Consider the following 23,036-nt stretch of genomic DNA (forward strand, 5'->3'; position numbering starts at 1 on the left):
TGGAGAGGCACTTGTATATTTGACCAGATAAACACTAGTTTGACTTGTAAATTGTCCTTCTCTTCAATAACTGCATGTTAATGTAAAGCCTTTCGATTGTTTCCAATTGTATTGTTTAAGGGTAAATGCTGTTTATTGGATACATTAAAAACATTTTCATCAGTGTTAAACAAATAACACTTTAAATAAATAATAAATGATAATATTAATTGTTGTTGTTGTTATTATTATTATTATTATTATTACTATTATTATTATTATTATCATTATCATTATTATTATTGTCATGTTGTTATTATTATTGTCATGTTGTTATTATTGAATTCAATTCATCTTTAATTCTTTAGTGCTTTTGCAAAGTAGATTGTCAAAGCAGCTTCACATAGAAGATTAAAGTAAATTGAAACCTCGTCAGTCCAGTTTTCAGTGTTGAAGTTCAGTTTAGTTTAGTTCAGTGTGGTTTAATATTCATTGCTGAGTGTCACATCCATCAGTGACCACATGAGGGCGCTGTAGTGCATCAGAACTCAGTTAGCACTACAGCGTCCCAGAAAAACTACAATCCCATACATACCATGCGCATACACCAGAACACTTACACTGACCCGTCATCTCATCTGTTCTGTGTTACCGTTGATTATCTGGACTATTTATACTACCATTTCACCTCTGTTTTGCATCGCGTCGTTTGTCTTTCTGATCTTCCTTGTCTCGCTTGTTCCTAGTTCCACAGTAAGTCTTGTATTCATAGTTCGTTGTTCCTGATCGTGTTGTTGTATTTTTGCCTAAGTCTAGTTTGTAGTGTTATTGTTTCTGAGCCTTGTCTCTGTTTTAGTTTCTGGTTTTGTCGTTTGTTTGTTACTTTGTATTTTTGATCACCTTGTTTGTTTCACTGTAAATAAATCTGCACTTGGATCCGCACCTTTTTGTTTTTGTTCCTGTTTTGATCACGCCAAACTTGACAGCTGAGTGTCCAAACACTGAATAGCAAACCCATCGATGCGCAGCTCCACAAGTCCCGAACCATGCAAGCCAGTGGCGATGAAAAATCTTCACCAATTGGCGAAAATGAAGGATGTAAAAACCTCAAGAGAAACCTAGATCAGTTGGGCAAGACCATTTCTCATATGGCCAAAAGTCTTGTGCAGAACTGTAGTCTAGGCGCCGGAGGCTGGAGAACACTGGACGTCCATCGTGGAAAAGCTACAGGTGAAGAGTTCACCGGCTGGTGTGCATGCTGGCCCTACAGGATCAATGTGAGGACTCTTCCGTCACTTGGGTTTTACAGGGATCAGTCTTATGCTCTCCACTCTTCCATGACCACCACCACAGCTGCTCATCATACGGCCTGGTCCAGGATTATGGAATCCTTGGCAATAATAAAAAAAAGACTAAAGCTGCATCCCAAATTGCATACTTATGGACTATTCTACACCATTTTGTAGTATAGTGTAAGTAGTGAGTTTACACTGAAAACTCTAGTGAAATAATAAGTGCACTTTAATTACCCGGATGATGCACTCATTCAGCCGGTAAAATGAAGTGTGTAATGATGGACACTTCACGCACTCAACGACCGCAGATTTTCTCACATTGAGGAAGGAGCGGAGCTATCGAGCGCACATGTTGGATAACTTTATTTATTTTGGATGGTGAAAGCAAAATTCTCCTACGAGAGGGATTATAGCGCCTCCCGATGGTGAATGCAGTTACACTCACGGCAGGTATTATTTGATACTTCGGTCATTTATTTTACTGATTTGGCGACCATCAAATGTCATCAGTGAAACGGTTTAAACTTCCACTTAGTAAAAGAACATTAGTGCTCCAATTGGGACGACACACATATACTATGCTGTTAAGTGTGTAAATCATAAATACATAGTGCATGAGTGCATAGTGTATAGTGTGCCATTTGGGACGCAGCTTAACATATGTGACGATGCCGTTCAAATTCAAATGTCTTTTGGGAAGTGTTCCCGGCTCCGGTTGCCCTAAATAATGAAGACAAACAGTCCTTTAGAGCATTTGGATTTCAACAGCGTTTGTGTTTTATGTGTATGCTAATATAAAGAGATGTGCCTTTAATCTAGTTTAAAACTGACAGAGTGTGTCTGCTTCCCAAACTGTGCTAGGAAAGCTGTTCCAGAGTCTAGGTGCCAGATATGAGAAAGATCTACGGCCTACAGTTAATGTTGATATTCTGGGAATAATCAATTGTCCAGAATTAATTGAGCGTATAGTGGACGTGATGGGCTATAATACACCAGGAACTCCCTCAAATACTGGTGAGCTAAGCCGTTCAGGGCTTTGTGGGTAGTCAATAAAATTATTTACACGATATTTAATAGGGAGCCAATGCGATGATAAACGAACTGGAGTAATATGATCATATTTCTTTGTTCTAGAAAGCACTCTATCTGCTGCTTTTTGATCTAGCTGAAGTTTGTTAATTAGGTGAGCAGGGCAACCGCCTATTAATGCTTTACAATAATCTAATCGAGAGGTCATGAAAGCATGAATAAGCTTTTCTGCATCAGTCATTGATAGCAGATGTCGAAGTTTGGCAACATTTTTAAGATGAAAAAATGCAGTTTTAGAGATGCTTGAAATCTGGCCTTCAAATGACAGGTTACTATCCAAAATCACTCCCAAATATTTGACAGAACTAAGAATCCATCAAGGGTTAGACATTGCTCTAGGTTTTTGCGTGTGAGGTTTTTGGGTCCAATTAGCAAGACCTCAGTTTTATCTGAATTTAGTAATAAGAAGATATTAGTCATCCAATTTTTAATATCAGCTATACAATCTGTTAGTTTTGTAAATTCATACAAGTTATTAGGTTGACAAGAGAAAAAAAGTTGTGTGTTATCAGCATAACAATGAAAGCTGAGAGAGATTGACTTAGAATATCGCTAACCTGTTTTATTAATGATTTGATCAGCTGTAGTTTAAAATTACGCTGGGGGTTTCCTCCTCTAAGGACTCAGGACTCCACTTTCTCCATAATTAAGTAACTTTTAGCAAGCTTTTACTGTATTTTTAATCCAAAATAAGCCTCAAACCTTTACTGTGCATGTTTTTATTTAATTTACTTTGTAAGTTAAACCTAAACTAGTTTTTTTTTTTTTATTTACTACGTTTTCAACTGACAGCATGTCATTAAAACAACCCGGGCTCATTGTGGAAACGTAGCCCCGCGGACGTTTCTGCGGACCGCGATTTACGCCCTAGGAGGTACGTATTTGAGCGGCTTTTTGTTTTGATTCGCGCCAGCGGCGTTTCTGCGCGAAAAGCCGCCGGATCGGCTGACTCGGCCGCCCTCCTCTTCCTCCTCCTCCTCCTTCCCTAAACCCGAGCGACGGTTCGCAAAAGCCGTCCAGAAAAAAAAGCAAAAAAAGCAAAAGCCCTTGTCTTCGATTTCGACCGCGGTTTCGGATCCCTCCGCGTTCTCGCCCTTATTTTTCGGATTCCGTTTTCCGTCTTACCTGATTTCCGGAACTGCTGTTCCCCGGACTCGATCCCGGTCGTCGTCCCCGCGGCCGGCTCCTCCTCCTCCGGGGCCTCCGCTCCGCCGACGCAACGCTGTGAGCTAAGCAGACAAACTGGAAAGCCCTCCACTCGGAGGCGAGCCGTCGGCCGGTGAGCGCGAAGAGGAGGGGCGGAGCGGCGCCACACCGCCCCGCAGCGTTCGCTCGGAAAAAACTAAACGCGGCCTTGCGTATCTCCGGCCACGTAAATCGTGGTCTCCAGAAACGTTTTCAGAATGAGCTTGGGTTGCATTAAAAGAAAATTGTGTTTCTGCACCGCAACAAAATAAATCTACATAAAGTAATGAGTTTTTTTTTAAATAGGTTTTCTAATACTGCCCCGTCTGCCACTGTTTGAGCAAACAGACAGACCCTTGTCATTGGCAGAGCCAGTGCTGCTGTGTCAGGATGCTGAAACAAACAGAGCAGTGTTTGATAGGCACAGAGTCACAGCGTTCTGACAGTCTTCTGACGAGTCTGACGGCTTGTCACCCATGGTTCTCAAGTCTAAAACACCTTGTTAGTCTCGCTAAATGCTCCATGTCCTCAAAAACCTGATAGCTGCTTGCATTATAGTTGCTCTTTTTACCTGCAGTCCAAATGATCTGGGAAAACTACCAGAGGTCTGAGGAAGAATAATGTTTGATGGACAGGTTTCGTGTATAAAAATGTATGAAATCTGTATGCTTTTACAATTTCCTCTTAATTTTCCAGCTTGAGGATGAAGGATTTTTTTTATAAGCACAAAGTCACTTAAGGGGGTTGTTCTTTATATCAGTAAGCACTGTTACTAAACTACCTCAAACATTGTGTTGTAGTCCTGTAGTTCCATGAACAAACACATCATCACAATAACCTGAATTTACAAAATTCACACACAGCTGAGCAGAGAATAGGTGACTTATGTTAATAGTGTTGTCATGTTCAAGAGATGCTGTTTCACAGATCTAATACTGATGTGCTTTTTTCCTCAACTGTTTACATTTACAGTGGATCCGGAAAGTACTCATAGCGCTTCACTTTTTCCACATTTTTTTTATGTTACAGTCTTTTTCCAAAATTGATTAAATTCATTTATTTCCTTAAAATTCTACACACAATACCCCATAATGACAATGTGAAAAAAAAAAATTGTTGTATATTTATTAAAAATAAAAAAAGCTGAAAAAATCACATACTTTGTTTATGCACCTTTGGCAGCAATTACAGCCTCAAGTCTTTTTGAATATGATACCACAAGCTTGGCACACCTGTCTTTGGGAATTTTTGCCTATTCCTCTTTGCAGTACCTCACAAGCTTTTTCAGGTTGGATGGGAAGCGACGGTGTACAGCCAAGGTCTGGGCTCTGGCTGGGTCACTCAAGGACATTCACCGAGTTGTTGTGAAGCCACTCCATTGATATTTTGGCGGTGTGCTTTGGGTCATTGTGCTGCTGAAAGATGCACCGTTACCCCAATCTAAGGTCAGGAGCACTCTGAAGCAGGTTTTCATTGAGGATGTCTCTGTACATTGCTGCATTCATCTTTCCCTCTATCCTGACTAGTCGTCCAGTTCCTGCTGCTGAAAAACATCCCTCACTGTATCTCACTGCTGAAAAACATCCCTCACATCAATCACTGTAGGGATGGTATTAGCTTGGTGATGAGCGGTGCCTGGTTTTCTTCAAACATAACGCCTGGCATTCACTCCAAAGAGTTCAATTTTAGTCTCATCACACCAGAGAATTTTGCTTCTTATGGTCTGAGAGTCCTTCAGATGACAAATTCCAAGTGGTGAGTAGCTTCCGTCTGGCCGCTCTACCATACAGGCCTGATTGTTGGATGGTTGTCCATCTGTAAGGTTCTCCTCTCTCCACAGAAGAACACTGGAGCTCAGACAAAGTGACCATCAGGTTATTGATCACCTCCCTGACTAAGGCCCTTCTCCCCCGACCACTCAGCTTAGATGGCTGGCCAGCTCTAGGAAGAGTCCTGGTGGTTCCAAACATCTTCCATTTACAGAAGATGGAGGCCACAATGCTCATTGGAACTTTCAGAGCAACATAAATGTATCTGTAACCTTCCCCACCCTTGTGCCTCGAGACAATCCTGTATTGAACGTCTAAAGACAATTCCTTTGTCTTCATACTTGGTTTGTGCTTTGACATGCAATGTCAACCCTGGGAGCTTATATAGTCAGGTTTATGCCTTTTCAAATCATGTCCAATCAACTGAATTCACCACAGGTAAACTCCAATGAAGCTGCTGAAACATCTCAAGAATGACCAGTGGAAACACATTGTAATTTAGAGCTTCACTGCAAAGGCTGTGAATACTTCTGTACATGTGATTATTCAGCTTTTTTATTTTTAATAAATTTACAACAATTTAAAAAATAACTTTTTTCCAATGTTGTCATTATATGTGGTATTGTGGATCGAATTAAAAAAAATAAATGAATTTAATCCATTTTGGAATAAGTCTGTAACATAAAATGTGGAAAACGTGAAGCGCTATGAATACTTTCCGGATGCACTGTATGAAGATTCAATGCTTAACAGTTTGTGAATTCAGTATTTGCTAATGCTTAATAAATGATTTAATATAAAGTGTTACCACTGCTCCTTGATTCAAGTATTGGTCGATATTTGGACTAAAAACAAGTCTTTAACTATGAAAAGCATTTGTTAAAAACAAATCAACGGCAAAATTTCATTTTTGTGTGAACTCTCCCTAGAAAGTCTACAAAAGATAAATCATCACAGGCTCTACAAGGAAACATCTGTTGTTTTCAAAGATATCCCACTGTCATTCCGAATGTGCGGTGTGATATGACGTCTATGAAATAATAATAGCGCGCAATCATATTCTCCAGCATCTGCCGTGTGAGCAATCGAACGCCTCCCATCTCTCCATAACCTGCGTCTCTGTCGCCGCTCACTGTGCCAGATTGATTCTATCACACACTGATTACAATTGATCTGCTAGTTGTTTTTTACAAGCAGACTTGGCATCAGACCGTCTCAGAGAGTGACGCGGACAATATTGCCTCACAAATGGCTGTGGTTTGTGACACAGATCGATGTAAATATTGTAGCGCTGTCTGCTACAAGGAAAACTTGGAGTGTCCCTGCTTTTGATGGAAATATTTATTGGGTGTTAGCAGTTCAGCGCTCAAGCAGAGATTTCTTTTTTCTTCTTCTGCTCAGCGTGTCACTGAGCTAACGCCAAAACCAAGCTGATACCGCACGTATTTGGCTCAAAGCAAAAGATATGATAAGAACCCTTGAGAGAGAGGCTGTGCGTGGTATTGAATGCTGCCAAAACATGAAGACACACTGAAAACGCTTGTGCATGTTTTGCGTCTGTCCTTCAAAACCATCTGCATGGTGGCTTTCCGCTGTTTTTCTATATGGCACGGATTCAAAACAGGACAACAGATTGTTCTGAAATGCATTAAAAGCTTGTCTGGATGCGTCGTGTTTTGCGTTAAAGAAAATGCTGGCTCATTTTGGGTCCATTAACGTGTTTTACTTTATGACATTTGTTTTTGTTTTGGTTAAGTGTGTTTAATGCCTAAAGCTTTATTAATGTAATGCTTCTGGAATTGTGTTTTCTTTTGCATGTAGCTTCCTTCTTTCTCAGTGATGATTTTCACTTATTCGTTTTTTTTTTTTTTTCGGCTTAGTCACTTTATTAATCAGGGGTCACCACAGCAGAAAGAACTGCCAACTTATCCAGCATATGTTTTAGTGAAAGTTATGTCATAAAATCTAACTTTTTTTGTTGTTTTTTTTTTTTCATTTTTGGCATTAATTATTACCCAGACATGTGATTTTAAAGGTCATTTCCACTTCTGTATAACCTTCAGAACGTGTGTGGTCAAATCTACTTACACCAGCTGTTACCATTACATAAAATATGAATTTGTAAGTGGTCAAAACCCAGTGGAAGTCTGTATGCATATTTAAAAAAATGTTTAACATTTTATCTTGAATTCCAGTGTAGTGCACTGATAAAAGTATTTTCAGAAACTCAAACTGAAGGCCTGGTTTTCAAGTGCATAAATGTATGCATGATGTATATGCCTATTATATGCTGTACTAGTTATTGTTCATGGTGGAAACATCATGAGAGAAGACTCACTGCAAAAAAAAAAAAAAAAAAAAAAACTTTTCCCTCCCTAGAGTTTTTAAGCTTTATTTTAAAGGTCTAGGTGCAAAGTCTAATGCACAAGGTGCAAAAATATAAAGGTCATGTCCGAATCCTCTTTTGCTATTTAAGGACGGTTTGTGCCACAGCACATGGTCTAACGGGGTTGTGCTTATTCTCTTAAAGAGTTATTGGTGTGTTTTAAGCATAATGTGCATTAAACCAATCAGAGTCTCATCTCACATTCCCTTTAAGAGTCAGTTGTGTTGTGCCATGGCGCATTTGCTATATACATGGCAGGCTCTGTAAGAGGAAAAACTGAGCGATTCACTAGCGAGAAAACAGTTAAACAGAGCATCTACAGTGAGAGGATAAAGAATGAGCCTCCTCCATTCGGCCTTTTTACTTTCTCTTTACTCTTACTCTTTACTCCTATACCTTAGTTAAGTAAGGAAACGTTGTTGTGCGAACTCTACTGAAGAATCCATTAGCCCAGCAGTTCCCAACAGGGGGGTCAAGGCCCATAAGGGGGCCTTAGTAAGCTTTGTGGGAGGTCACATCATATTTTTAAAAGAAATTGCACTGGACAATTAGGAGAAGGATCATGTTGCCTTAGTTTATTTTATCCCCTGGCTGACCAGAAAAAAAGTAAAAAAATAAATAAGTAAATAAAAAATAATAATAATAATTTAGAAATAATAATAAATAAGTAATTCGTCTTCCCCGAAAAAGACTCACTGATTTGCGTTCAGCAGCTAATAGTAATGATCCAAGCATACTGGACCCAGGTGAGGAAGCTCTAAACCAGGGGTCACCAATCTCGGTCCTGGAGGGCCGGTGTCCCTGCAAGGTTTAGCTCCAACTTGCCTCAACACACCTGCCTGGATCTTTCAAGTATACCTAGCAAGACCTTGATTAGCTTGTTCAGGTGTGTTTGATTAGGGTTGGAGCTAAAATGTGCAGGATACCGGCCCTCCAGGAACAAGTTTGGTGACCACTGCTCTAAACATTTCGGGCCGCAGCGCTAGCAACACTGGAAACACAAAATGCAGAAAATACCAAGATAGTTACCTGAACTATGGTTTTATTCCATTTTCTCGAAGCAAATAGTCCCTGACCCAGCCACAGTGTAGTATCTACACCAAAGTTCTTGCTAACGAATGAATAAGGCCGTCCAAATTAATAAGACATTTGCAGGCGACTCATCCCCAATACTGCGACAAGCCCAGAGCATTTTTGGAGAGCTAGCCAAAAGAATTGACACACACCCAAAATGAGATGAGGGACGTCACAGCTATTGACAAGAAACTTAAAAAAAATGGTCAATTAGTTATCAACTAATATAGGGCCAATTTAAAGGCCAAAGGCTCGTTGTTTTTCAGTTACTAATGGCCTACTAAGGTTTTGCATTTATATTTTACATTAGGCTATTATTTGTGCATAAACATATCTATGATAATAAACATACTGTTTGTTTGAAAAAAATTTAATTAATAATCCTTACTGCAAACTTGTGTGATAATAACATTAAGGGCTCTATTTTGACGGTCCATGCGCAGAGCGCAAAACGCAGGGCGCAAACGCTTTTAGGGCGTGTCAGGATGTGTTTTTGCTAATTTAAAGACGGGAAATTTGCCTTGCGCCAAGGCGCATGGTCTAAAGGGTTGAGTTTATTTTCTTAATGAGTTATAGGTGTTTTGAGAATAAACCAAATAGAGTCTCATCTCCCATTACCTTTCAGAGCCAGCTGCGTCGCGCCAAGAGCGCATTCGCTATTTACAGGACGCAAAGTAAGTCTAAGTGGAAAAAAATGAGCATTTCACAAGCAAACAGTTAACTGTTAACAGTTTTTTAACAGAAAACTGTTAAACAGAGCATCTACTGCGTGAGAATGAGAGATAAATGATCTACTTTCACTTTCGCTCTTGGATAGGGAAACCTTTACGCACAGACATCAATTAGCCTATAAATAATTAATTTTCGTTTGTTAAGCGCAAATATTCGTTTCAAATCTATTTCTAAATTCAGTTCTAATTTCCAGCAAACGAATAAATGAATAATAATAACGAAGTGTGCTCAAAAACCTGAGTTATATCCAGATACACTTGCCATGCCCCATATGGTCTAAAACCTGATAGGTGGGCAAATCTAAGCTTGTTTTTAATAAAACAAATATAAATATGGATATAATAAATAATACTGCTAATAATAATAACATTATACAAAAGCAAATTGTTATGAATGAACTGAAAAAGCCTCCCGAGATGAAGAAGACATAAAAGCAGTGGTTTTTCATATTTATATAGGCTAGAAAATAATATGTTTTGTAATATTTTAATCCTTTATATTTATATTCTATATCTATTCTTATTATATCCTATATATATCCTTAATATTTAATTTTTTTATATGTAAAGATATTTGCCTATTGCTCTCTTGTGCTATTAAGCAGTGCGTAAGCGAGGCGCAACTCTGCGCCGGAGTTTAGACCGGGTTAGTTTTGGTCTAATGAAAACTCTATTATAGATTCTCAAAATAGCAACGCGCCAGTGGTCCGCCTCAGAACGCCTTCCTTTTTAGACCAGAACGCCTATGGGCGCAGAAATGAGCGCTAATGCATTTGCTATTTAAACAGCGTAGCGCAATGCCTCAAAACGACTCTTGCGCCAAGCTGAAACTACCAAAAGACTACTGCGCCGCGTCTTGCGCCACATTGCGCTGGGTGTATGATAGGGCCCTTAATGTTGAGGGGTGCCTTACAATATTTTCCTGGGGAAAAGGGGGCCTCATGCAAAAAAAGCTTGGGAACCACTGCATTAGCCCACACATTCAAGTGCAAAGATTTGTTTCAAAACTTTTTCTAAATTCAGTTGTAATTTCCAGCAAACAAATAAATGAACAATAATAAAGTGTGGTCAAAAAACTGAGTTGTATCCAAACACACGTCCTGTTACTATGCCCCATATGGTGATGCATACGTCTTCAAAACCAGACAAGTGGACAAATCTAACCATGTTTTTATTAAACCAAATGTAATTATGCATATATTAAGTAATACAGCATATAATAAAACATTATACCATTGCAATTTGTCATGAATAAACTGAGAAAGCCCCCCGAGATGATGAAGGCATGCAGGCAGTGGTTTTTGTATTTATGTAGAAAATTATAATTTTTGTAACATTTTAATCCTTTATTTGTTTATTGTTTCATATGTATAGATATTTGTTTATTGCTCTTCATCCTGTGTGTATTGAGCAATGTGTAAGCATTTGGACCTGCATAGGCGTATAACTATCGCACTCTGTGCTGGACTTTAGGCCATCTTTTAGTTGGTCAATAGCGCAGTCTATTTCAGTTCCTCAAAATAACAACATGACAACAATGCGCCTTAACACTTTCTTTATAGACCAGAACACCCATGAGTCCATAAAGTATTTAAATAATGTGTCTAAGTCTTGCGCCTTATTGTGCCAGGTGTATGATAGGGCCCTTAATTTTGACATATTGCTTCTAAAAACAAAATAATATTTTAACTTGTCTAGAAAATGCTTCTTGATTTAAGAATTGTAAGACATTTGGACTAGAAACAGGACAAAATCTCTAAGTAAAAAAAAAGCTTTTTTTGCAGTGTGGTGCTTTATGAATGCTGCATTTCTGACTTTTTTATGTGTTAAACATTTAACATGTACACAGACATCACCTATATATTATATACTGTGGCTGCATGTTAACTATGTTTATATATACAGTCATAACTTTAACTGTTAAAAGTTATTATTTACTAGTTAATTGGTTAAAGTTATGACTAATAAAGTTATAGTGACTAGTAATGCTAACTTTTGTGAATTTGATGGTAATGCTATAATGTGCACCTTTTGTAAAACTGCTTTGAAACAATTATAATGACAAGCGCTATACAAATAAACTTGATTTGAATTGTTGTTTTTCAGGTGTAGAGGTGGAGAAGGAGATGTGTTCGGATGTGGTTTACCCTTCGCCTGTGCCCTGTGTGGTTCCCTGTCCTAAAGACTGTGCTCTGAGCCTCTGGACTGAATGGTCCACCTGCTCTCAGACCTGCTCAAGCAAAAACGCTGAAGGCAAGCAGATGAGGACCAGAGCCATACTGGCCTACAACGCAGGAGAAGGTACACGAGAAATTACACATGATATTACTCTTGCAAGTGGGCTTTACAAAATATAACTTATTATTTTTTAGCCTTATAATAATTGTGATTTATTTATTCATTCAATTATTTTATTTTAATTTAATTTAATTTAATTTAATTTAATTTAATTTAATTTATTTATTTATTTATTTATTTATTTATTTATTTATTTTATTTTATTTTATTTTATTTTATTTTATATTTCACTGATCAAGAAAATTTTCACAGTATTTCCAATAGTGTTTTGTCTCCTGCAGAAAGTGGATGAAAACATCCCCAACAGAACATAAGGGTTAATCAGAGATATTTGTTAGAAATTCCATCAAGACAATGCTTTTCAAAAGAGGAAGAGCTACTTTAGAGTTACCGAACATTACAACATAATACAAAAATGTCTCTGAATGAATCTCCAGCATAATTTGTGCTGTGATGTTTTATATCTTATCCAATGACCTTCACACAAATTTTTATTGCCACTCTAACAAGCCGACATGCTCATCTTATGTTAGGTTTTACATGGTCTGTTGTGCAGAAGATTATCCTGACAGCAAAGTGTCAAAAAAGACTGTCGTTCCACAAGGGTGGACTGTGTGTGTGTGATAGTGATGGATGAAAACACAGACAGTCAGTCTTCAAAACCCTTCAACCCGCAATATCTGTTCCAGCAAGGTTTAAGTGTCAGTTTACATGAGTGGGCTACTGAGTCAAACGCAGTTCACAACCCATTTTACTTCTCTAATCTGATGTACTGCAGACGAAACTCCACAAAATCCATCAGGGATTAAACGGATTGCTGGAAGTGGGTGTTACATGTCAGAACGCAGAGGTTCTGAATAAAGATCTGTCATCATTTAGTGTTTTCGGCTTGGAAAAAAAGGCATCTGTTTTATTTTATTTTTTTTTGGACCCTGCAAAGCCTGGCATACTGTGTGAAGTAATATAGCGAGAAAGAAAATATTGTTGAGCAATTTATAAAGACATTTTGAATCAAGGTATCTTACATCCAATCCATATCCTTTTTCAAACAAAAAAAGGAAAATGAAGAAAACGGACGTTTTTCAGTTTTTCATTTGTTCACAAGAAACAAAAAAAAAGAGATTTTGGCTCGATTTTTTTTATTTTATTTTTTATTTTATAATTTTTTTTATTTAGGTAAAACGACTTCAAAATTCATTATACACATGTAGGTGGTGCTGAAATGCCAACTTTTCTTTGATTGGTCATCCAAATCTGAGCTCGTGACGTAGCCCTCAAAATAGGAGCCCTCTGTGGACCAGCACCCAGGCTTTTAACTATTATTATTATTTAATTATTATATATATAAACTTAGTTTACATATTCTGTCATTTGATCAGTTAGCAGGCTTACATCAATGACTACATCTTTGACGCACACGATGTAAAGCTATAACGTATAAAAAAAATGTATAGTTATTATTTTTGTTTTTGATTATTTTGTTTGGAATGCACTGAATATTCAGCTGCCGAAAATGGCCCAAAGGTGAAAAGTTTCATTCACCAAAACAACACGGCCAAAAGCGTATATGCAAACAAAAACCGCAGCCTACACATTGTCTGAAGCAGCATGTCTGTAGAATATCTGTCTATTCAGATCCTCTGCACTTCATCATGACTGTACTTGATTCGCGATATAACGATCATTACTTGAATGCAGAAATTAAGCAACGTGCATGCAAATTGATCCAGGATCCAGACAGGAATGGATGCGGGTAGACTACTTTCACACCGCAAGCAGAGATAAAGTTGCTATTTTTTTCTAAGTCCCCTTCACAGAACTAATAACCCATTGCTGCAATGTGCTAAATAAACATTCAAGAGTTCACACTTAGCTGATGATTGATTATAAGCAAGTTTGGCATGCTGTCCCTGGAGAGAGCCCTGAGCTCAAAAGGTCCTTGAGCCTTGGGCTCCCTCCCGTTTGCAGGGCAAGAGGGGAGCTTTGAGCTCAGGAAGATCTCGACAACTTCCCCCTTGATAAGGGCTGATGACTAAAATGAATGCTATGAAGAGATATGCTGCAGGATGAGAGATTGACTGTAGTGCTAAATTTAGACTGATTAATTCACTTGTAGTGCATGTTTTTAAAATGTGGGAGGAAGCCGGAGAACCTGGGGAAAACCCACGCGAGCACGGAAAGAACATGCAAACTACGCACAGAAACGACCGCCGGCCTGTTAAAGGACTAGAACCGGTGACGTTCTTGCTGTGAGGCAACAGTGCTAACTACTGGGCCACCGTGCTGCCCTATAAAGGGAAAGGTGGAGAAGTAGGGGTGGAAGATGGAATCGAAGATGGCTGTAGTGAGCCTGATTGGTGGATAATACGTAGCTAATGCAGAACAAGCCGTGTTCAATCATAATCACGTGATCCTCTCGAAATTAGTTTATTGATAAAATTCACTTTTCATTATTTATAATTGGTTTATTCTTTGAAACTTTGATATTAATGAATGCAATTGCAATGACTTGATTTTAGTAAGTTTTGTAAAGTCATAGACATAAATAAAATGGTACTAATAATTGGTGGAATTTATTTCTGTGTTGTTTTTTTTGGCCTTGGTTTCCACTTTTTCGGCCAATAGTTTTCACTTTGGTTCATTCGTACATCTTTCTTTTTGTCATTTTTTTCAATTCAATTAATCTTTATTTCTTTAACGCTTTTACAACATGGATTGTGTTATAAATTGTGAAAATCGTATTCAACGAAGGAAGGTGAAATAAAAAAAATATGCATTTCTGTGTTGTTTTTGAGATTTATTCGCCAGAAATGTGATATTCTGGTGGTTTATAATAATTAAATAGATTATATTTATATAACAGTATATTTATAATTATATAACAGTATAACAAACTACTTAAATAAAATGCAAATAAGCTTCTTATACATTATATTGTTTCAAACTACTAAATTGTCAATAAAAGTCACTTTGTTAAACTGTAGAGTTGAATATTCAACATCAAAAGTTGACAGAGTTGTTTTGAAGTATTACTGACAGTAAAAAATATTCCCATGCTTGTGTCATAAAAATATTAAAGATTTATTAGCTAAAAAGGTCTATATTCAGTATATTGCTCTGCTTTCTCCGCAGTGACATCAATGGTAGTGGCGTGGATTACAGTTATGGAGGGTAACGCAGCTAAACATCTCTTTTAGAGCCTATAGAGCAATTTCCTTTAGACATCCTCTTAGATTTGTTTTGTTTTGTCCTGTCTTTTCTTAATGTTGTTTGTTTATCAACAGTCAAGTATATCTAAATGTAAAAGCGGTCCTATTGTGCTTTTTAAAAGCTGCCTAATTTTAGAAATATGTTTTCTGAAAAAAATGGGGAAGTGCTCAATATTTATGTTTCCCGCTGTGCAAATACCACTTAAACCAAACTCCCCAAAAAAGTTTGCTTTGGAGACCTGCTTCAAACTGCCAAATTAAACTCAAAAAGAACTTTGATTTGGTCGTGTTTTTCATCGAAATTGTTAATTGTTTATTTTGAAGTATGCCTTTTAGGTTGTGTAAATTGACCTCCCAAATACTTAAAATATTTACTCCCTTACCTCTGATTGAGCTATAATAACTTTTGTTTTTACCTCAAGGTCTTACAAGGGTTCCCAAGTTTCCTGAACTCTATGGTATATTCTCTTTCTTTTATTTCTGTCGTGTATAGATTTAGATGTGTTTTCTGAGATCTGTAGATTGTGTTTAGGCATGTGTGTGTGTATAAAGCTGGAAAGAAGGCTCTTAATCTTAGGGTGCTTTCACACCTGCCTTATTTAGTTTGGTTGAATCGTACTAGAGTTCGTTTTCCCTCTTGGTTCGGTTTGTTTGGGCAGATGTGAATGCAGCAATCATACTCCAGTGCGCACCAAAAGCGTAACAAAAAAGCGCACCGAGACCTGCTTGAAGAGGTGGTCTCGGTACAGTTTTAAATGAACCCTGGGGCAGTTTTTTTCGTGGTGAGAATTTGATCCGAACTAAAAAAGACCCAACCGCAAAAAGTACTGCGTCTTTTGGACTAATCCAGCTGCCGTAGGCTGATGCGCTGTGCACTATGGGATATGGAGGAAAAATATTTATTGACAGCGCTTTACCAACAGAAAGAGAGAGGGAAAACATTACCTGATAGATCGTTGGTAATATTTCCGCAAGATGACCATGACAAAGTTTAGCTAAATGAATTCACACCTCCTCCTGAAGTGACGTGCGATGCTTTAACACTGTTTTCCAGCCGCGCTTCATTCTCGAAATGTATAGTTTGTCTTAAGCAGGGATACAATTAGCAGCGCAGTCGTCACTCCATAGTAAAAAGTGACATTTTGTGTCTGCCAGCTTGTTTACCTGCGGGAGTTCATTAGCATTTTACCGCACATGAATTCTGACCAATCGAAAAGCAGTCACGGAAATATGTTCAACAACATCTGGCCATTGAGAGATGAGGATTTTGTCAGATGACTGCATTTTGGTTCTTTTCAACTGGTGCGGACCAAATCCAGCAGTGTGTTTTGAAAACGACCCAAAGACGGCAGAAATGCAACAATGTATTATTTTTTGCCCTTGGTCCAACCAAAATGAAGTGAACTACAGATGTGAAAGCACCCTTAGTCTTGTTTTTCTCAAGTATAATGTTTTATCCGCAAAGAATACAAATGAAGAAAGTGAGCTCTGTCTTTTGAATGTGTTTGATTTGAGCTGTGTTTTCCACTGAAGCGGCTGATGTCTGTTAGAGGCCAGATAGATTTTTTTTGACGATTTGCTGGTCTTCTGTAGAGGACATCTGCTTGACGTCTGACGTAAGATGGCAAATGCAGTCGTTCCTGCAGCGAGAGCTTATACATAATGCATGTCCTCGAGAGTCCATTTGTAGAGTCAGCAGAATGATGAAACTAATACTGTAAACAAGAGGAAAAAATGTTGGCTCTCACATAAAAAAAAATAAATAAATCTGCTGCAGCACATTGCATATGTAGATGTAGTCTATTGGAAGTACATTGAATTGAAATGCACATTTTTGTTTTTATTTTATGAAAGCCAGTTCTGATATATAGTCATTAATAAAGAGTATTAATATACAGTTCCAGGTTAAATGGTACACACTGTATATATACAGTAGTTGAAGTCAGAATTATTAGCCCTCCTTTTTTTTTTGTTTCCCAAATAATTTTTAACGGAGCAAAGAAATTTTTTACAGTATTTCCTAAAATATTGTTTCTTCTGGAGAAAGTTATTTGTTTTACTTCAGCTAGAATAAAAGCAGTTTATTTTTTTTGAAGCTATTTTAAGGTCAATATTATTAACCCTTAACCTTAACCCTCTTAAGGAATATTTTTTATATTCTACAGAACAAACCATTCATTCATTCATTCATTCATTTTCTTGTCGGCTTAGTCCCGTTATTGAACCGGGGTCGCCACAGCACAATGAACCGCCAACTTATCCAGCAAGTTTTTATGCAGTGGATGCCCTTCCAGCCGCAACCCATCTCTGGGAAACATCCACACATACATTCACACACACACTCATACACTACGGACAATTTAGCCTACCCAATTCACCTGTACTGCATGTCTTTGGACTGTGGGGGAAACCGGAGCACCCGGAGGAAACCCACGCGAAGGCAGGGAGAACATGCAAACTCCACACAGAAACCCCAACTTTGATCAGAACCAGCGAGCCAGCACCTTCTTGCTGTGAGGCAACAGCACCACCTACTGCGCTTCACAATAACTGGCTTAATTACCATAGCTTGCCTAATTAACGTAGTTAAGCCTTTGAAATGCACTTTAGGATGAATACTTGTGTCTTGAAAACTATAGTGAAATATTATGTACTGTCATTATGGCAAAGATAAAAGCATTCAGTTATTAGAAATTAGTTATAAAAAATATAATGTTTAGAAATGTGTTGAAGAAAATGTTTCCATTACACAAATTAGGCACAAAAATATACAGGGGGGCTTCAACTGTATGCTGACATATAACTGCAGAATACACTGATCACCGGTCAGGACTACGGTGGGAGACTATGGTTGAGTATTGTGTGCTAAACACTAAGCTAAGCTCATTATCTTTACACAGAAAAGTGAAATGTCACCTCTCATTTAAAGGAGAATTTAATCTCCTGTATGTTGAAAGCAGCTTCTTGAAGCACAAAAGTTAAGTACAAAACTAAAATCTCACTTGAGTGGACACTATAATCAAGAGGTTTTTATTAAAAGTACAGTTTCTCGCAGTTCTACCATCCACATAAACCAGTTCAGCACCAGCCTCTTGGACAGCGCCTCACATCTTTTTTTCTCTCTCTAAACAACTTTTTACTTGGAATTTCACTTTAATTTAACTTATTCTCACTATTTTACTTTCTCAATTTAATAAGTTTTATTAAAAAAAAAAAAGTTTTATTATTATTAAATTTGTTCTTTTTTGTTTAGACTTGTTTCCCTCAAAATTGAATGAGTTTTTTTCTAAATATGTTTTTCAACTTTTTTTCTTAAAATGTATCGAGCTCTTCAAACAATGACTATTTTTTCTGAGTTTATTTTGAACATTGTGTTTAGAGTTCTCAAATTTTAACCTACTTTTTCTTAAAACAAGGACTTTATTCAGTGATGCAGTGGCACAGTAGGTAGTGCTGTCGCCTCACAACAAGAAGGTCGCTGGGTCGCTGGTTTCAGCCTCGGCTCAGTTGGTGTTTCTGTGTGGAGTTTGCATGTTCTCCCTGTGTTGGGTTTCCTCCGCGTGCTCTGGTTTCCCCCACAGTCCAAAGACATGCGGTACAGGTGAATTGGGTAGGCTAAATTGTCCAGAGTGTATGAGTGTGTGTGTGTGAATGAGTGTGTGTGTGTGGATGTTTTCCAGAGATGGGTTGTGGCTGGAAGGGCATCTGCTGCGTAAAATTGTGCTGGATAAGTTGACGGTTCATTGCGCTCTGGCGACCCGGATTAATAAAGGGACTAAGCCGACAAGAAAATGAGTGAATGAATGAAGGACTTTATTCTTGACATGTAATATTCTTGAAATATTACTAGTTTATTTCTGAATTATAACTTTTTTTTTATATCTCCCTAAAAAAGACTTTTGTTCTTAATTCAGCCTGTTTATTTTCTATTTAACTTATTATTTTTATTCCTAATTTCATGTTTGTTTGTTTTTTCTGGGAGCAAAGAATTTTTTCTCAGAATTTTAACTTTTTTCTCAACATTTGTTTAGACTTTAGACTTAAAGTTTTTTTTTTCCCTCAAAACACTTGATTTTTTTTTGTGTGTGTGTGTGTGTGTGTGTGTGTGTGTGTGTGTGTGTGTGTGTGTGTGTGTGTGTGTGTGTGTGTGTGTGTGTGTGTGTGTGTGTGTGTGTGTGTGTGTGTGATTTAATTGAAATTTAACTAGTTTAATCTTGCATTATAAATTTAACGAGTTGAATGTCTGAGTAATTGTCTGAAAACAATTACTTAATTTACTCATAATCTCATAATAAATGTGTTTATTCTCAACATTTTATTTAGACTTTCTCAAATTTCAACTTTAGTTTTTTCTAAAAAAAAGGGGGGGCTTTATATTTAATATTTTTGTGTAATTTATCTTGAAATATTACTACTTAAATGTTAAATTATAACATTTTTAATTAATTTAATGAAAAAATAAACTTTTTTCTCAATTTACCATATTTATTTTCAATTTTATTTATAATTGTTTTCCTAATTTTAGGATTTTTTTTCTCTGAATTGAAAGTTTTATTCTTAACATTTTATTTAGACTATAGACTTAAAGGTTTTTTCTCAAGACGTTATTCTTGATATAAAATTTTTAATTTTTTTATTTAATTGAACTAGTTTAATCTTGCATTATAATGTTTTTTTTAAAGTTTAACAAGTTGTTTCTGGAAACAGTTACTTTATTCTCAACATTTTATTTAAACTTTTTTTAAAATTTCAACAATTTTTTTCTCAAAAAAGTACTTAATTCTTGATTCTTTATTTAACATTTTTGAAACATTTATCTTAATGTTACTTTATTTTTGTTATTTTGTTGAAATGTTACTCTTGCATTATATTAGTGTGAAATCCAATAGGAGACCGTATTCATTTTAATTTCACACTGTTTTTTGATTAGTGCCACTCATTTGGTTGTGGATATAAAAAGTGTTCGTTTGTTGAGTGAATAGCTCTGAGTGATTGCCTCACCATAGATCTTAGTGAATTGTGCTGACTGTCCCATTTGTCTCTGACTCTTCTTTTTGTTTATCGTATGTTATTTATGTTATGCTTATGTTGAAATAAATGTTATTTTGTCTGTTTGTTGCATTTGTTTATTTATTTTTTTATTATTTGCAACTTAAGAGCCGACTGTAGCAGATGGGGGCTCGTCCGGGATGCACGTTTTTTTCCAAGAAAGTTTGTTTTGGTTATCATAAAAATTAGAAGTAGCATTAGAAGTAGCCTTGTTTATTTCTCAACACACACATATATATATATATATATATACATATATATATATATATATATATATATATATATATATATATATATACATATATATATATATATATATATATATATATATATATATATATATATATATATATATATATATATATATATCAAAGAAAATTAATAAAATCCCAGCTTCTTATATGTTGCATTTTTTATAAATCTCTACTTTTTTGTAGTTTAGATTTGCAGTGTGTCGCCTCCTTTTCAGATCACTAATCAATAAATTATTACCACTCTATATTTTATTGCCGTTACAGCTAGAAATGCACATAATAAACCAGCATTTCTGTCTGTATTTGAATACACTGCGTGTTTCCGGCACAAACCCTGATCATGAAGCTTCATTTCAGGAAATCAATTCACGAAAAACACCCACAGATATAAACCAATGCATGTGCTTTTCTCTGACTGCAGAACATCTGAAAGAAAGATTGTGTGGAGGCGTTCGCAGTGCTTCATAGACACGTAACATCATCTACAAATACTCATCTAAGCTTTTCACTCCGCAGTTTGCTCATTCCTAACCCTGGGTTTTTGTTCGGTTTTAGACCGTTCATATTTCACCCTGGGATAGTAATTAAAGCTTGTAGTCAATGAGATTTCACTCTGGACATTTGTAAACTATACCTCACATTTCTATTTGCATATTTATGGCTTTAATAATATTTCAGATGCTGAACAGGTTTACCATCTGTGAATATTCAGAGAGCATGAATATTTAATGAGGTTTTCGAGGCAGTGTTTTTGATTGGTTGGTTTTCGATTTTTCATTTATAGTAGATAATTTACAGAAAAAAAATGTTTTTTGCTTTGTTTTTTGTTTTAATTTAATTTAATTTAATTTATTTTAATTTAATTTAATTTAATTTAATTTAATTTAATTTAATTTAATTTAATTTAATTTAATTTAATTTAATTACATTTGACCAAAAATATTTCTTTGTCTCTCAACCTTTTCTTAGATTTCTTTATCTGTTTTTTGATTGGTACACAGGTGCCACACATTTGGATGCGAATATTATGGCGTTTGGTGTGCTCTATTCCTCGGTTACCTGTGTTGAATGCCTGATTTGCCCTCACTCTTCGTTTATCTTATATTATTTGTCATTTATTTTTCAAAATAAATGTTATTTTGTTCGTTATGTTATTATGACCCATCAAGAGCCAGCTGTAACAAATGGGGGCTCGTCTGGGATACATACTTTTTTCCAAGGAAGTTTATTTTTGTTTAAGACGATATTTTTAAGTGACATCTCTTTAATTTCTATTATTTCTATTATATTGTTTTTTTACATTTCTTTATTTGTTTTTTGATTGGTACACAGGTACCGCTTGTTTAGATGCGAAATAACCAGCATTTGTTTGTAGAGTGAATGTTTAATTGTGTTGACCATCCCATTTTGCCCTGACTCATTTCTGTTATCATATATTATTTATATTGTTCTTATTTTAAAATAAATGTTATTTTGTTCATTGTTATTATGGTTCGTTATAAAGGTGTCACGATCCTCCAAATCCTCGATTCGATTACATTTTCGATTCTAAAGGCACGATTCGATTCAATTTTCGATTATGAATAATTAATTAATTAATGACCAATTAATTATTTGTAGCCTACCGTTTAAACTACCTGACCTGCATGGTCTTTGTTTTACCCATAAACAAATCATACAGTAAATGAATAAAGGCAAGATACACACATAATTACCACCTGTCAATCACTTTTTCTGCGGGACTCGTGAATAGGCAGTGATCTGTGTCGTTATAATGGCGTCGGTAAAAAAGACGCACAACCAACAGGAACCAGCCAACAGTATCTGAGGTGTTCGCTAAAATGACTAAGTACAAGTGAGTGAAAGATTGAAGCAGTCCTCTGACTGCCTGGACCTGCTGTCTCGAGCGCGTGGCTGTGTGTGCGTCTGTGTCTGTGTGGTCACCTGATGTGCATTTTCAGAGGTAGAGAGGAAGGAGGGCTGCTCAGAAATGCTACACGCCACTGTGGATGTCAAATCGTTGTCGTTCTAAAATGCCATTTAAAAACAAAGACAGTGTAAACAGGGCCTGAGTGTGTACTTTTCGTGAGCGGATTTGCAACGGGGGCGGGCGGAGGATCGCGATGCCAGTGTTGTCTATCGGACGAACCGTACGTAATTCGTACATAGCAGAGCTTGCAAAACTGTGTTTTTTTGTCGACAACACGAAAGTTGTCAACATAACTCACTGGAAATCCAAAATGCTTAAACACCGGCGACTACATTGAAAGAGGAGGAGTTTAAGTTCTGTCGACGGGTCTCCTGCTTCTGCAGTTTAACAAGCACTTCAACAAGCCTGTTTTTTTCCCGCTTGGCAAGCCAAGCTGACGTGACATGGGGGCGTGGCAGCATCGACGATTCTATTTTTTGATTCGATAATCGAACTTGAGCATAAATTTCGATCGATTTCGATTAAAAATCGAAATCGTGACACCCCTAGTTCCTTAAGAGTGGGCTGCTACAATTGGGGACTTGTCCGGGATACATATGTTTTTTCCAAGGAAGTTTATATTTGTTTAAGATGAAATTTTAAAGTGGCATCTCTTTAGATTTTATTATTTCTATTATATTGTTTTTTTTTTTACATTTCTTTATCTGTTTTTTGATTGGACAGCTGTTATATTTATTTATAATGAGATCTAGAAGTGGCATCTCTTGTTATTTAATATTATTATTATG

The 23,036-nt window shown here is 36.6% G+C and overlaps 2 protein-coding genes across 21 annotated transcripts in view; one reads left to right on the forward strand and one right to left on the reverse strand.

Moving 5' to 3' along the window:
• Positions 1-23,036, reverse strand: part of LOC147840426 (uncharacterized) — a 362,844-nt gene that overhangs the window by 189,072 nt on the left and 150,736 nt on the right. The gene's annotated exons all lie outside the window — the stretch shown is intronic.
• Positions 1-23,036, forward strand: part of thsd7ab (thrombospondin, type I, domain containing 7Ab) — a 279,181-nt gene that overhangs the window by 150,303 nt on the left and 105,842 nt on the right. For 17 of the 19 annotated variants that reach the window (XR_015510188.1, XR_015510184.1, XR_015510186.1 and 14 more), the window contains 1 exon segment: positions 11,615-11,809. Coding sequence is in view for 5 of the 19 variants with exons in the window: in XM_087284995.1 (XP_087141121.1) it covers positions 11,615-11,809 (195 nt within the window). In the remaining 14 variants the exon portion in view is untranslated. 19 annotated transcript variants of the gene reach the window in all.

This window comes from Danio rerio, chromosome 16 (genome assembly GCF_052040795.2).
Source record: "Danio rerio strain M-AB ecotype USA chromosome 16, GRCz13ab, whole genome shotgun sequence".
Taxonomy (NCBI): Eukaryota; Metazoa; Chordata; class Actinopteri; order Cypriniformes; family Danionidae; genus Danio; species Danio rerio.